A 16,750-nucleotide genomic window follows, 5' to 3' on the forward strand; every position below is an offset into this window, starting at 1 on the left:
CAAACCTCAGCTTCAAGGAATTTAAAAGATTTTTGTGATTTCCCATATATATGGGCAATATTGCCAATTTTTTAACATAGCTGAAGCGGAGGTTCACTCCTTTAAACTCGGGATTTACTTAAGTATATGAATAAAAGGGAATAGTTTTGGGTTAGTTGATCTGTCGTTGCAAACTGTTCATGATATTGACCTCCAAACTTTATTTTGGTGGAAGCTGTGTCAGCTTTAATGTAAAAAAATGTGTAAATACAGGTTGAGGCGAACCAGTTTTTTTATGTTCTCTATCGATTTGTGACTAAGCCACTCATTTCACGGTCTTCGTGTCAAAGTAAAACTAGAAGCCAACAAAATGGGGACTACGCCCCTTATGTATCATTTTTCAAAATTTTAACTACATATACCTGTAAATGATGCTGAAATTTTGAAGCTCGCTTTTGAGTGTTTTTTGAATTTTACTTCTAGCTTTAATACGCAAACAGGAATTTATAAAAATCGATTATAAGATTATTGTAGTCGCGAATCTGCGTAATTTGATATGTCTTTTGAGTATGTAGTATGAAAATCCATTTACTAGAACGGCGGGAACTGACCTTCCAAAAACACGAAATTTGGCAAAAAATGTTTTTGAAAATATCGCAGATTTATTTGCGTTTTCTGTGTATCATTTCCGCTTCAATAAATGACCTCATACGGATTTTGATCTTTTTCGAAAAGAGAACTTTAAAAACTTCAGCCGAAAGAGAGATGTACGCAATTTATCTTAAAAATATCTTGTGCTGGCACATCCATGGTTCTTAATGGACCACATTGAAATCGGTATAGATCGATGTATTTTTTTAGGGTGCACACCGAAATCGGATGCGCGTTAATGGCATATGGAGTTTTCGGAAATTATTCGCGTTTTACGGTTTTTTGGGTACTTCAATGTAACGTGCGGCACATCTTAGCCGTCAAATGAAATTTCGCAAAATATATATGGATTGGAAGATAAACTTCAGTACTTCCTGGAAACCGCATGTGCATCAAATGATTTTGAGAATTACGCGATTTAGACGCAATTTAAAATGTATATTTCATAATATTATTTTATTTTAAGATTTATTCCTATTTTTAGAACCTTAAGATTTATCTGAAGGGTATTGATATAATCCGCAAGGCGTATACTTATACACAAAAAGTGACTATTATTATATATGTCAATTTTTCGGCGAAATTCGGATAAAATAGCAGAATAACCCCAACATTTATTTCTGAAATTTCTTGTATAAAATTAAAAAATAAATAGGATAACATTATTTTTTCGAACCAAAAACAAATATTTTTCCTGAATATCTTGTTTTGTTGTCACTGTGATTTACAAACCGCTACACGGACTTGTGTGATTTTGATATCATTTGAGTCATCATGGTGTTTAGATTAAGTAGATATTTTAAAATTAATTTTTAGGTGTGTGTATGTCATAAATATAATGAAAATATTGACGTAGTTTCCTATATTTTTATTATTTTTCTCATATTTCGCGAAGATGTGCAACTTTTTCGCGATTATTATAATATATTCACATTGTTATTTTACGGAGGAAGATATATATCAACGTTTTTGGTCAATATAATAAACGGCGTAATTTTAAGATTTTTTTCTTATGCCCAAAATTAAAACCTCGATAACTTTTGCGCGCATCAACCAACAATTTGATCGCGAACGGTTTCGGAGTCAGAAAATTTTTCTCTATATGTGTACCAAAAATCATTGATGTGCCACAAAAACAAAAAAGCTGATTTTTTGAAAATGGAATATTAAAAAATTGGCAATATTGCCCATATATATATATTGTTGATATAATTCAAATTATATGACGATTCAAGCATGTCAGCCCGTTTTTGTAATCACGTTGTCTGCAGGTCTACGTTTTGGCATACTCCCCATATAAAGGTAACCCCAATTTTCGATATTTTGGCGCGATTTTCAACCGAATTCTCTGAAATTTGGTACAATGAATTCTTATTGGGTACTAATTATTTCCACTAATAATATAAGTATTGGTCCGCTTTTTCTGGTAGCCCCATATAAGAGTACCCCCAACCGAACTCGCTGAAATTTGCTACATTGGTATCTTATTGGGTATAAAACATTATAAAAATTAAACAATTATAAAAACATTATAAAAATTGGTCCATTTTTTTCGGGTTTGCTGAAATTTGTTACATAGCGTTTTCTTGGGTTCCAAATTGTATTGCAGTAAATACAATTGTTGGTATATGACACGTTTTAATATGTTCCATATATTTCCCATTATTCCAAAGTTCCTAATAACAATATCTTACCCATATTTGTCTACATCGGAAGTTCTAACCACAAGGTCATTCGCACTAGAATAGTACCACGTGGGGTTGGAACTGTAATTTCAAGCAGCTATTAGTATACATATGGTGGAGGGTATCCAAAATTCGGCCCGGTCGAACTTAACGCTTTTGTCATTTGTTAATTATTATTTTTTAACTTTTATTATAATCATTTGTTTTATCTGTTTAATTTACCGTCTGTTCTAACCATGTGTTCTATGTTTTTAATTTGCTTTTATTTTCTTTTAATATTTTGACACATTTCAATGTATTCACAAATATATGAAATTTTGAGATTGACCTTGTGTCATTTGTAAACCGCTACTAGGGGTTTGGTGCCGGGAATTCACGAACTTTCCGATTTTTTTGACATAATATTTTAATATTTCCCAGGAAATATTTGGAAAAAAATATTACGATGTGAAAATTTTGGATGAAATTGGTTACAACCTTCGAGAGTTATCCTGCGCATCAACTAGCCCGCCAGGCAGACGGACATTTTTAAATCGACTCCAAATTTTTGTAAGATGTAAAACTAATATCTCCACAAGTGATATAAACCCAATATTTCGATGAGCACCTTTTTGCCGCAGCGAATGTATTTACCCTCATTAGGCATTAGTCTGAACAATCGACATCAATTTCAATTATACCCAGGTTCTGAAGCAGAGCAATATTATTCACTGCGAATTTATTATTATTGTATGATTACCAAGAAAACCTCCCTCATACGCCTACCAATCCGATGTTAATACTTTATTCGCTGTCTTTATTTTTAAAACCTAGTGGCTTGCTTTTACCCTCATTACATAATATCGCATCTTATACGATTTCAATTTACCTTCTCTTCTGCATTCAAGATGTCATATTCTTGTCTTCTCATTTCTGGCATTCCTATAAATATTTGAGTGTAATTGCTTTTAAATGGACTATAATTCATTGTTGGGTAGTAAATGAATATTCTTCGCCTTCTTCCTGCCAGGTTATTAATTAAATTGATCCATATGCAAAAATATGTAGGTTTCCAAAAGTATCTGTCACACAAGGCAGAGACACCATGTGAAATGTCAAAACCTTTGCCCAAGTGCTTGTCACATACATGCCAATATTAATATAATTTTACATGTTCTGTCTGGTAGACATTCAGTGTGATACTTTTTGTCATTCCAACATTCCGTAAGTTTTCATATTTACACAGTTGAGAGTGTGGGTGAGTGTGTTTAATTGTGTCGGTATAAATGAATTGCTGGTAAGATATCCGTGAAAGAGTGGGTAATGAGTATGGGAATTTTAAATGGTATGCAAGTTGCGGGGGCCACTTATTTTGGACCATGGACCATGTTAAATTGTAAACAAAGTACAGGTCGCAGTTTCGATTCGAATTGGATGAAATTTGGCACAGCTCATTTATTTGGCCCGTATTGAAATTGGGAAAAATTGGTTCAGATTTAGATATAGCTCCCATATATATTTTCGTCCGATTTAAGGTAAATGGTGCACCAAAGTCTCTATATTATCTTTCGAAATTTGGCATAACGTACTGAATTGAGCCTAGAGTGATGTCTGCCAAGTTTCGTGAAAATCGGTCCAGATTTAGATATAGCTCCCATATATAGTTTCGTCTGATTTTATGTAAATGGTGCACTAGAAATTTCGTATAACATAATGAATTAGGCCTAGAATGATATATGCTAATTTTCGAGAAAATCGGTTTAGATTTAGATATAGCTCCCATATATAGCTTCGCCCGATTTTAGGTAAATGGTGCACCAAAGACCCTAAATATATTTCGATTGGCACGAAATTTGGCACAGCATACTGAATTAAGCCTAGAATGATGTGTGCTAAGTTTCGTGAAAATCAGTTCAGATTTCGATATAGCTCGATATATATATGTATATTCGTCCGATTTTACATAAATGGTACACCATACTCCGATTAACACGAAATTTTGCACAACGTATCAAATTGGGACTTGAATGACGTTATTGCGTTTCGTTGAAATTGGTGCAGATGCAGCCATAGCTTCCATATGTATTTCGAACGTGTGTATCAATTTTGCTATAAATCGTTTCCATAAATTTGTACCATGGTACGCAGACGACTCTAAATCTGCCCGAATGAAATTAAATTTACCACAGGTTGCAGAAAGACATGAATACGTTCCTTCGAAGTAACATTGACATTGCAAGTGTAAGGATACATATGTACAATATACCCAAAGTGGTGAAGGGTATCACATAGTCGGCTCAGTCCGACTTTCATACTTTCCTTACTGGTTGTAATTATGCAAAAAAATATTTTGTGTCAATTATGCGCATTTTTTGAGTTGTAATTATGTATGATGTTCACATTTAAAAACTACAACCCACTTTACTGTTGCAAAATAATAATAATGTGTTTTATCTGCATGACACTTGGCTCCTTATTGTGTCTGACATTGTCTCCCATTTTGTAATTAAATTTTACAAGCAGTTTGGACGCTGGCAGGATTTAATCTGGTAATACCATGACAAAAATATTGCATTATTGATTTAAATGACCTGTGACAAAAAGGTAAAACTGTGAATGTTAAATTTAAAAATAATTTTAATACCTAGTAAAAAACCTATAACTAGAGAAAACTGACGGATGTTTAATTGCGGAGTCAAATTAAGTCGTTAAACACCTTGGTATTTTCACACACAGCTCATTTATTATTCCCAAGGACGAACACTATTGAAATTTGTAAAAATTGATTCAGATTTAGATGTCGCTCCTACATATATATTTTGTTCGTCCGATTTTAGGTAAATGGTGCACCAAACTCCCAATGTTTGTTCAATTGAGGCGAAATTTGCATAGCGTACCGAATTGAATGTAAAATGTCGTATGTAAAGTTTTGTTGACATCGGTTCAGATTTAGATTTAATTCTGAATGGGTCTAGAGTGACGTGCTTTAACTATTGTTGAAATAGGTTTAGATATACATATCATAAATATTTCGGTCGATTTCATATATATGGTGCACTAAATAACCCAAAGTTTGTCCGATTGTAATGACATGTTGCACAGTGGTCGAAATCATCGATTCATCGACGCGAAAAAAAAATAGCATATCATTCCTTTAAGCCTATATTTGTCAATTATTTAGACATTTTCAAAATATTTTATTTTTATACCCTTACAGGGTATTATGTCTTTGTGCATAAGTCGATTTATGCATGTCCGCCCGTCCGTCTGTATGTCCATGTTAAATTGTAAACAAAGTACAGGTCGCATTTATTATCCGATTTGGATGAAATTTGGCACAACTCACTTATTTGGCCCAAGGACGAACCCTATTGAAATTGGGAAAAATCGGTTCTGATTTAGATATAGCTCCCATATATATTTTCGTCCGATTTAATGTAAATGGGGCACCAAAGTCCCTATATATGTTTCGATTTGCACGAAATTTGGCATAGCGTACTGAATTAGTTCCAGAATAATGTGTGCCAATTTTTGAGAAAATCGGTTCAGATTTATATATAGCTCTTATATATAGTTTCGTCCGATTTATGGTAAATGGTCCACCAAATACCCTATATATCTTTCGATTTGCACGAAATTTGGCATAGCGTACTGAATTAGTTCCAGAATAATGTGTGCCAATTTTCGAGAAAATCAGTACAGATTTATATATAGCTCCTATATATAGTTTCGTCCGATTTATGGTAAATGGTCCACCAAATACCCTATATATCATTAGATTTGCATGAAATTTGGCATAGAATACTGAATTAGGTGCAGAATGATGGGCGCTAAGTTTCGTGAAAATCGGTCCATATTTAGATATAGCTCCCATATATATTTTCGTCCGATTTAATGTAAATGGTGTACCAAAGTCCCTATATATCTTTCGATTTGCACGAAATTTGGCACAGCGCACTGAATTAGATCTAGAAAAATGTGTGTTAAGTTTCCTGAAAATCGGTCCAGATATAGATATAGCTCCCATATATATTTTCGTCCGATTTAATGTAAATGGTCCACCAAAGCCCCTACATATCTTTCGATTTGCACGAAATTTGGCACAGCGCACAGAATTAGATCTAGAAAGATGTGTGTTAAGTTGCCTGAAAATCGATCCAGATATATATATAGCTCCCATATATATTTTCGTCCGATTTAATGTAAATGGTCCACCAAAGCCCCTACATATCTTTCGATTTGCACGAAATTTGGCATATCGTAATAAATAAGGTCTAGAATGATGTGTGTTAAGTTTCCTGAAAATCGGTCCAGAGTTAGATATAGCTTCCATATATAATTTCGTCCGATTTAATGTAAATGCTGCACCATAGTCCCTATATATCTTTCGATTTGCACGAAATTTGGTATAGCGTAATGAATTAGGTCTAGAATTATGTGTGTTAAGTTTCGTGAAAATCGGTTCAGATTTTCTTCTTAGTGTATGTAAATTGTGCACTAAAGGCCCTAAGTTTGTCTGATTGCCACACAATTTGGTACAATGAACTGCAGTAAATATAAGTTAATCTCTGGCAAGTCTCATTGAAATCGGTTCAGGTTTTGATATAGCTTCTACAAGTATATTTTCGTCCGATTTTACACATAATTGACACAAATTTTGCACAACGTACTGAAGTTAGTATAACCTAGATGTTGGATATAAATGCTTCGTCAAGGTTGGTCCAATCAGCACAAAATTTGTTCGTCCGATTTTAAGTAAATGGTTCACCAAAGACCCAAAGGTAGACCGATTGACACAAAATTTTGCACAACGTACTGAAGTTAATATAACCTGGCGTGTGGTAAGTTTTGAAATCGGTTCAAATTTGGAGAGAGCTCCTATACATATTTTCTCCTTCCGCAATATTGTCCCAGTTGTTAAGTAACAGAGGTCCAATTGGTGCGAACGGCGACGAATCGATAATTAATGGGCATCAATTACATAACAGAACAGGAAATGTGATAGTAAAATTCAATGATATGCAAGAGTTGTTCCTTTGTTGAAAGACTATCCCAATGCGATTCTGATTCATATTAACTCTTCATTGCACTCCTTAATTATTTCCTAATTTACTCCTTTGAAGTTAAGCTTTTCTTTGTCACGTTACACATTGTTTACTTTTTTTCTGATAGCTATTCAAAAAAAAAAAAAAAAATCATTTAATTCACTTGCCACTACCAGTTCTCACACAATTGCATTTTTTTGTTTTTCTTTTTTTGATTTAAAGAAAAGGTTAATTAAAACTTTTAATTCCATTTGAATTATTTTCCACACTTCTTCTAGTCACTGGGCTTTTACTGTTCTTTTTTCTCTTTTTCTCGGTGGAAATTTGTACACCTTTATCATTCCTGGTGTTAAGACGGACACTTGAAATTGTACAAATGACTGAATGTTTTGATTTTTTTTTACAAATTTCGTTCATTTTTGGATTGTCGGCCGTTGTACAGGCTGTGTAGTCTTGTGGCTGGCAACGTAAACTCTGTCTGTATTTAGTTAAAATATTTAGACAGTAAAATAAAAGTTGTGAGACTGTTGCTTGAATTGTCCTAAATTGTTTTGGAATGTTTAAAAGTGTTTTGGTTTTTATTTTCATTGCATTTCGTTACAAAATGAAAGAAAAAAGGCTAACATTTCTTAGAAGAGTTACACTAATGGAAGGTAATTTGATGAAAACTGCGTAAAGGTGACTTAAAAATATTATAAGAGTTGTGCGGATTTCAAAAATTATTAAAAATTATCTATTAAATATACCATATATGTAGTAGAGAATACCTACTGTCACCACCAAATAGACGGACGATATCCTGAGGTTGGAAGCTGCATACAATTCGTCACTTCTACTGGTATCAGACACAGATCAATCGGACGAAGATATGTGGGCTGAATTGGACATACAGATAAATGACCTATATCATCCGGCCCCAGCTTGCTATTGGGACAAAGGTCTTCGATCCCGTCAACTCTCGCTAGATACGCATGTAGAATGGCTGACCATCCTGACCGAAGCCGGGCTAAGGTGGTTCAGGTTCTTCTGGACAGGGACTACTCAGATTCGGTGACCGCTGATGGTTGAAAATTAAGGACACGATTTGGTTGCTTGCTGGACTGTGACAGTCGGTCGATGTGAGATTGAATGACTTCCTGGATGTCGTTGCTGTATCGCTTGATGTCATTCCGGATGTGTTGAGGGGATGGATCATGAACCAATATATTTTGTTTGGGCAGATGGTCAGCAGGAACGGTTGGTGAGCAACACGTTATTTTGCTGCACTGACGGTATCCCTGCCTCTTGATGCAGATGATCCTCACTCTTCATCTGGGCACATCCAATTCTGGTAGGACATTATTTTTTTGTGGTTTGAAGCATTCTCCATTGAGAGTCTGGGCAGGGACTTCTCAGCTGATGGTTGAAAATTAAGGGCACGATTTAGTTGCTTGCTGGACTGTGACAATCGGCCGATGTCGGATTGAATGACTTCCTGGATGGGGCATTATTTTGTGTGGTTTGAAGCATTCTCCATTGATAGCATAGTTAAGGGTAGATCTAGTTACAGCTTTGTGGGTGTAGTTAAGGAGTACGCCTTTGCCCCATGTAGTGACCGAGATGGCTTTGAGCTTCTTATTGTGCTTCTACACTTTTTTTTAGCTTTCCTAAGAATGTAAGGAGGCTATCAAAGGTGACGTCTAATATTTTAGGATTCTGAACCTTGTAAATGGCGCTGACTCTGATGGGTATATTTATTAGCCGCTTAACATCCTTTGTCCACGATGTGAAGATAGTGACGGTTGGAATTTACAAGTTTCTACCCTGTGACTATAGAAGATAAATATGTGTTGATTATGCCTTCGACTGGATTCGACCTTCTCTAGAGGCAACGATAGAACAATACTCAGCATATGTGACGAGTTTAATACCATCTGGAGGGGCAGGGAATTTTGAAATATAGAAGTTGAAGAGAAGGTTAAGATGACAACTACATGCGGGACGCCCTTCACCACACTGTAGTACAGGGTATTATGTCTTTGTGCATATGTTTGTAACAGGCAAAAATAATCGAGATAGACCCATGGTTCCTTCGGAGAATATGCATAGAATCACTTTCTAAGTCGATTTAGGCATGTCCGTCCGTCCGTCTGTCCGTCCGTTTGTCCATGTTAAATTGTAAACAAAGTACAGTTTGGCACAGCTCATTTGTTTGGCCCAAGGACGAAACCTATTGAAATTGGGAAAATCGGTTCAGATTTAGATATAGCTCCCATATATATTTTCGTCCGTTTTAAGGTAAATGGTGCAGCAAAGTTCCTATATATCTTCCGATTTGGTCACGAATTATGTGTGCCAAGTTTCGTGAAAATATGTTCAGATTTAGATATAGCTCTCATATATATCTTCGTCTGATTTAAGGTTAAGTGTGTACCAAAGTCCCTATATTTGCACCAAATTTGGCACAGCGTACTAAATTAAGTATAGAATGATGTGTGCAAAGTTTCGTGATAATCGGTTCAGATTTAGATATAGCTCCAATATATAGCTTCGCCCGATTTACATAGTCCACCAAAGTCCCTGGAAATCTTTTTATGTGAACGAAATTTGGCACAGAGCTATAAATAAGATCGAGAATGATGTTTGCCAAGTTTCGTGAAAATCGGTTCAGATTTAGATATAGCTCCCATATATATATTCATCCGATTTTAGGTATTTGGTGAACCAAAGACCCTATATATCTTTCAATTTGCACGAATTTTGGTATAGGGTAGAGAATTAAGTCTAGAATGATGTTGTTAAGCTTCGTGAAAAGATCCATAGCTAGGCTGATTGACACAACATACTGATGTTATATAAAATAGTCTCTGGCAAGTTTCCCTGAAATCGATTCAGATATTGATTTATAACAAAACGCGTCGTCTGTTAGGATACATATGTAAAATATACCCAAAGTGGTGAGGGGTATCATATAGCCGGCCCAGTCTGAGTTTACTACTTTCCTTACTGGTTTTAACTTGCGGCTATTCGTCTTCTGTCCCTTGAACTCAACATATATCTGGCTGCCGTTTACATAGTTACATAATAAACTATTGGATATGTTTGGCAATGTAGAGTTCAAGATGTCGTTAATCAAGCTGTCCAGGTCGACGGTGTCGAGGCCTTTGATGACATCACGAGTAGCCTTAGCTCAATTAAGATCAGGATGGTGCAACCGTCTCAATTACTATTGGGCAAGGATTGATGGATCGATATGTGGACTAGGGCCACACGACACGTTGCACCTCTTCAACGGGCCAGCTAAGCCGACTGACCTATCGCCGAATTCTCTATGGAAACAACCCATTCAAGTTGCAACATTTTCGAATTTGGAGATAGAGGACCAGAACCAGACAGTCCATAACACTCAACATGTATTTCGTTGCTACAACAACGAACTATACCTTCAAATTCAGTCGAACCCGGTGCATTCGTATTAGTTATGTATTATGCCTTATTGGAGTGATTGAATTTTTGTTTCCACGTCATTACCATAAATATTCGCCAACGATTCCTCTTAAGCTATACCCTATTACTCGTTAGTTCATACCAATTTTGGCGTTAAATACTTCTATCATTTTTATTGTATAAAAATTAAAAAAGAGTTGGTTGTAAAAATAATGTCAAAGTCTATTTCAAGCAGTGGTCTGGATTTGGACCCAATGTGGGATATGTTCGCAAGCGTTGCAATTCCAAAATTGTTCTCAGCTCCATAATGTGAGCATAGTCATGGCGGACAGTATCAATAAGCTGGCTACGCTTTTTGAGTTTTTCCATTCTGCGAATAAATTTTAATAAAAAGAAATTAGATAAAAATGAAAATTCACTAATACGTCAGAATTGTACTTTTCATTTTGTTCCCGTCGTCGTTTGTCCTCAATGAGATAGTCACGATTTGAATTGGAGAATGCCACAGCCACCTTGACCTCATCTATTTGGCGATTAAGGGATTTATTGGCCCGCTTCATTTCATCAATTTGTTGGCGGATCGTGGCTATTTGGGAGTTTCTGTAATACAAATTTTTGATATTAAATAAAATCAGAAAAGAATTGACACAACTCACAGTCTCTCCAATTGTCGTCGATATGAAATTTGTTTATCCTCGATCGCTTTTTCAATGAGGCCAACCGAATTGAGCATTTTCTGTTTCTCTGCCTTGACTTTCTCCCAATTTCTCAAAATATTGAGGAACTCAATGGAGACCTTACACTTTTCAATAACGTACAACATAAATTTCAAATATTCTATATTTGCACTGACCACCTTATGTTCCCATTCTTTGTAGATTACTTGACGTCGAAAGAAGGCAACGCGATGCATTGCTTTGAGTTTCATGTGACCAGCTTTCTGAAAGGATATGATTTTTTTTTAATTAGAAAATGCAGAATTAAAAGAAGTTTTAACAGATTTACCAAAATCAGAGCATTAATATCATTGATATCATCCACATGCATCAGAATGCAATTCTGAAGTTTCTCCATTGAACCCATGATGTTAAGTTCAACCTGGCCCATGGTTAAGCGCAATTCCAGTGTTTGATTTTGAACGGATTTGAGCTGGAAAAGACAAACAAATCAAAACGACTAAACCGATTTAATTCAAAATACGCACATATTCCTCCTGAGCCTCCTGCAATTGCCGCTGAGCTTCCGTCTTTGTGTTTTTTAAATTTTGCAATTCCTTGGAGAAGTAATTCATTCCAGCTATCGAATCGGCTAATTGCAAATTAACCGCTTTTATTCTCAGCTCAATTTCGATCTTTTGACGTCTCATTTTTGTCAACTGCTCCCAATGGCGTGATTCCAAAGTGTTTGGCATATTCCCAACATCATCAAGCGATGTCAATGTATCCAAATATTCGGTGACATCTTTCGGCAATGGAAATGGATATTTCGGCAATGCTTTAGTATTTACCCTTGCGGATAGTTCTTTACACATTAGGGTAGAGTGAAGAATTTTCGGTGGCATTTTTGGACGTTTCTTGAAAATCTTATTCATTTCTGGGCCCATATGCTGTGGAATCATATTAAGATATTGTGTCTTGAATTGCCGTTCAATGACGCGATCACGTTGCATTAAGGTTTCGCCCTTGGCCTTGAGCTCTTCAACAGATTTACTCCAACACTCCGAGAGTTTGGTGTAGCGCAGAACATATTCGCTGATTTTGTCGATGTTGGCTCTGAAATCAAAATATTATAAACAAATTAAAACATATCTGAGGTATTAAGGTTGCACTCCAGTCCCGAATTTTCTAACCGGACAAAATACATGTAAGTAGGAGATGATAAATACCAAGTAACGGTTATGATTGGCTTTAACATGGCGAAGCCCTGGCTTATATTGGCCCCTCTTTTATCTCAATTGTGGACACTGACCTCCCCGCGATGTCACCTGTGGTAGCTATTTTCATCACCCGTTGAAATAGTGAGCTGATATGTGCCATGAGTTCACCCATAAGAACTATAAACAAATGGGTTGAGGCGTCGGGTTAGTTGCCCACACTGGGAAACCCCCTCCTACTATGAAAATGCAACGAAAAAAAGAATGACCCTCGCAAACGTAAAAAGGACCACGATCGGCGAATATGCACTTGGAATGTGCGCACTTTGTAGAGAAACATCAGATGACGGCATGAGGTTGATTGACTTCGCGGAGCAAATACATGGTAGTTAGCAGCACCAGATTCAATCATTTCGATATATACAAGGCCACATGGATTTCTCCCGATCGAACAACGAGAAATAAAATCGATCTTGTTGTGATAGACGGAAGGCATTTATTCAGTGTTTTAGACGTTCGACCGATCCGAGGAGCGAATATCGATTCGGACCATTACCTAGTAGCAGCCAAGGTTCGCACTTGTCTTAATGTAGCCGCAAAGGTTCGATCCAACACAACACGGAAACTTGACGGCGAAAAGCTGCAAACACAACAGGTAGCAGAAGCCTACTCCGCTCAACTTACCGACCTGCTTAACGAAAGCACTTCTTGTCCCGATAATAATATAGAAGTACAATGCCAATGAATGACCCACTCCCTAAAAACTGCAGCAATAGCAACACATGAGTACCAAAAACCACAATTAAGAAACCCGTGGTACAATCAGGAGTGTCGTAATGCTACAGAGGCAAAAATCGCAGCGTATAGGGCAAACCTGCAGACAGTAATGCGATGGAGAATTATCGGGAGAAAAGCTAATAGGAGAAACGTATTTTCAGAAAGAATAAGAAAAACGTGAGTGTGAGCAAATCAAAATGTACAGGATTCAGAATGAAGTGCGGAAATTTTACCATTTTTTTTAAACATCAAACCAAAGGCTTTGGTGCAGGTACATCCTCCTGTAGAGATTAAGAAAGAAACCTGGTGACAGATACAGACAACGTGTTGAGGATCTGGAAGGATCATTTTGCAAAGCTTCTGGTATCAAATAGTAGCGGCGAAGAAGATACATCAGAACCAATAAGAGATGACGGAATATAGTGTATACCACGTATTTAAGATGAGGTCAGAATAGCAATCAATCAGCTAAAGAATAATAAAGCAGCTTTTCAAAACTGGTGGTCAGATGTTGGTGATGCGGCCTCAGACCTGGCAAATCCACCATTGACCAGATCTTGACTCTGCGCCAAATCCTGGAAAAGACCCACGAAAAACACATCGACACATTCCACCAATTCGTCGACTATAAAGCCGCATTCGACAGCCCTATCCGTTCATAGGTTTATAAAGCCATGTCTGCGTTCGGCATTCCTGCAAATTAATACGGCTATGCAGGATAACTTTAACTGGCACAAGATCAGCAGTTAACTCTTGGATTGTTTGAGAGAAAAATCCTCCGAAACATCTATCGCCTTATGGAATGAAAGTTCTGCCACAAGCCAGCTAAGTAAGTAACAAAGGATAAAAATCCTACTGACAAACATATTAACAGGCGGTACATAATATATTAGTTTTACCATATAAGGGTCCCGACAGATTTCAGATAGTTTAAAGATTCATTTCATGATGGAGGGAATACCGAAATTGTTTCAAATGTTCCTCGCCAATTATTCGAGTTTGACTTACCTCAACAGTGATATCCTCTTTAGCCACTGCAACTTCTTAAAGTACATAACTTTGATATTTAAATTCCTCAGCCGGACATGTTTTATGGCAAAATCATATTTCAGCTTGATTATCATCATTTGTGTGATTTGTTCGTTCAGTTTCAAAATATAATTCGATTTCATTTCATTAACCCGAGCATCATTTTCTGTCAGAATTTTCAAATATTTTCTACGATCTTCGGTAAGTACTCGCACCTTCTCCTCATACTCCCTCAATGCTTTCTGGTCTTCCAATGTGTATTCGGTGACTTCTTTCTTTAACATAAATTCTGGAATTGGTATTTCCTTTTTAATTTCCTCCTCCCATAGTTTTTCCAAGACACCATCCATCATGATCATTAATGAACGGACCCAAAAATCCACAGACCATAGAAGAAGTCTTCCATGTTTTACCGTGGTTATTTCAGCTTTCTTTTTACGTCGATTAATAGCTTTGATTTCGGAATCATCGACTTCCATTATACGCTGAATGAATTCATCATTGCTCCATTCGGGCACCGAGAGTTTAGGCGGTTGAAAGGTATCCATTTTGAGTAGTCGCAACATACAATTCATATTGTCATAAATTTTATTCAGGGTATTATTTGTACTCAATATTGCCTCCATAAGTTCGAATTTAATTTTTCTAATCTCCTCAAATCGTTTGTTAAATTCTTCCTTTAAGCGATCCGTTAGGAGTATACGTACTTTGGCATCGTGATTATACATTTGATTGGCTGTCACACTATCAATATCCTGCAGTGCCAATTCATCGGAAATGATATGTTCATAAGCCGAACCTTGTATATGGAGATAATTGCGTTTCTTCATAGCTTGGACCACGACCCTACCAATACTTTCATTATCTCCCGATGCCTCCTGCAACTCCATTAATTCCTCATCTTCTTCATTCTCCTCATCGATATTTTCCATACCATAAAAACGATACAAATCGTATAGCTTAGCAAATCGATCATTACTTCTCCTCATGCCATAATTTTCAAAAGAAAAATTCGAAAATATTGCACGCACTTTAAAGGTAATACTATTCGAATTTGCCATTATCAAATTTCGAATCCAATCACGTATACGAGACTGATCTTCAATGGCACGTTCAAGGGAATTTTTTTCAACTTCGCAGAGTTTTTGAGCTTCAGCCAGCAGCATTTCCAACCACTTGTGATGTAAACAGAATTTCTTGTAAATGCCATGAGTTTTCCCCGTCACTGATATATCGTAATCTATAAGTTCGGTTACTTCTTTGGCAAATTCTTGAATTTGCTGTAGCAGTTGATCTCTAGCTTGAATTTCTTCGGGTGTATGCTCGACTATGACATCGGAACGAATGGATTCAATTTGCATTGTATGAATTTCTTTAGGTTCCATAGTTTGGATTTCAGAATTGAGGTATATATTCTCCGTCAGTGGAACTACTGAGGAGTCAATTTTCATTACTTTTATACCACCAGCTGAATAGAGATACACCAGATACCTAAAATTGGAATTAAAATTTTTATTAGAATTATTAATAAAATTGTATCGTATTATAATATCGAAATACTTATGAAACAAATATGAATTTTCCAGAACGAATTTTTACACTCTCATTTATTGAAATAATGCTTTTAACCCACTTGAAAGAAGATCTTACTCTACAAAATAATGCTGTTAAATATTCTGATGTACTAAAATAGGCTATATCGATATTTTTTCCAGGAGACTTTGTAATCCACTGGATCCCAGATATATTAAAATAAATCCATATTTAATGTAATTTTTCTGAAATATCGAAATACCGAAAATGTCAGTTTACTGTAGCAGTCATATTCATATTTATGTCCCCCGATCGGAATGCAAAATGTGAAACTACCCAATTTTCCACGTAGAGAAAATTGAAACATTTTGACATATATTAACATTCACAAGTTAATCGGTCATCTTGGAACTTGACCTGGCTAGGGACAAAGGACACTTTTGTAAAAAATTATCTCATTATGAACAGGCGATGTTTCTCAACAGTAAATCTTAAAAAAATTTCCGTTTGGCTACGTCAACGGAGATCAGCAAAGACACATAGGTAAAACGTTTGATAAGTTTGTCTGGGCGAACTTTTTCTATCTGCCTTAAAATACCTAAAATTGGTCGGGACATTTTATATGTTCTATATCATTCTAAAATGGTGGTTCTGTCAAAATTAAATAACAATTTACAGATACTGAGGTCACAACGGCAACTTCTACTACCGAAATAGGGGCAGAACTTTCATATAAAGGCAATGTGAACACATGGTCCAATATCAGAAATGTT

The 16,750-nt window shown here is 36.1% G+C and overlaps 1 protein-coding gene across 1 annotated transcript; it reads right to left on the bottom strand.

The window, feature by feature from the left end:
- Positions 1 to 10,987: 10,987 nt before the first annotated feature.
- Positions 10,988 to 15,935, bottom strand: LOC133328311 (cilia- and flagella-associated protein 43-like; the record flags this gene model as incomplete). Its single annotated transcript, XM_061536878.1, has 6 exons — positions 10,988 to 11,135; positions 11,204 to 11,365; positions 11,422 to 11,705; positions 11,771 to 11,914; positions 11,970 to 12,537; positions 14,424 to 15,935. Coding segments are annotated over 6 exons (2,818 nt in total), but the record flags the coding sequence as incomplete, so codon positions are not given.
- Between the last annotated feature and the right edge of the window lie 815 nt (positions 15,936 to 16,750).

This window comes from Musca vetustissima, unplaced genomic scaffold (assembly GCF_032173495.1).
Source record: "Musca vetustissima isolate MV318-11 ecotype Yass unplaced genomic scaffold, APGP_CSIRO_Mvet_v1 utg74651, whole genome shotgun sequence".
Classification (NCBI taxonomy): domain Eukaryota; kingdom Metazoa; phylum Arthropoda; class Insecta; order Diptera; family Muscidae; genus Musca; species Musca vetustissima.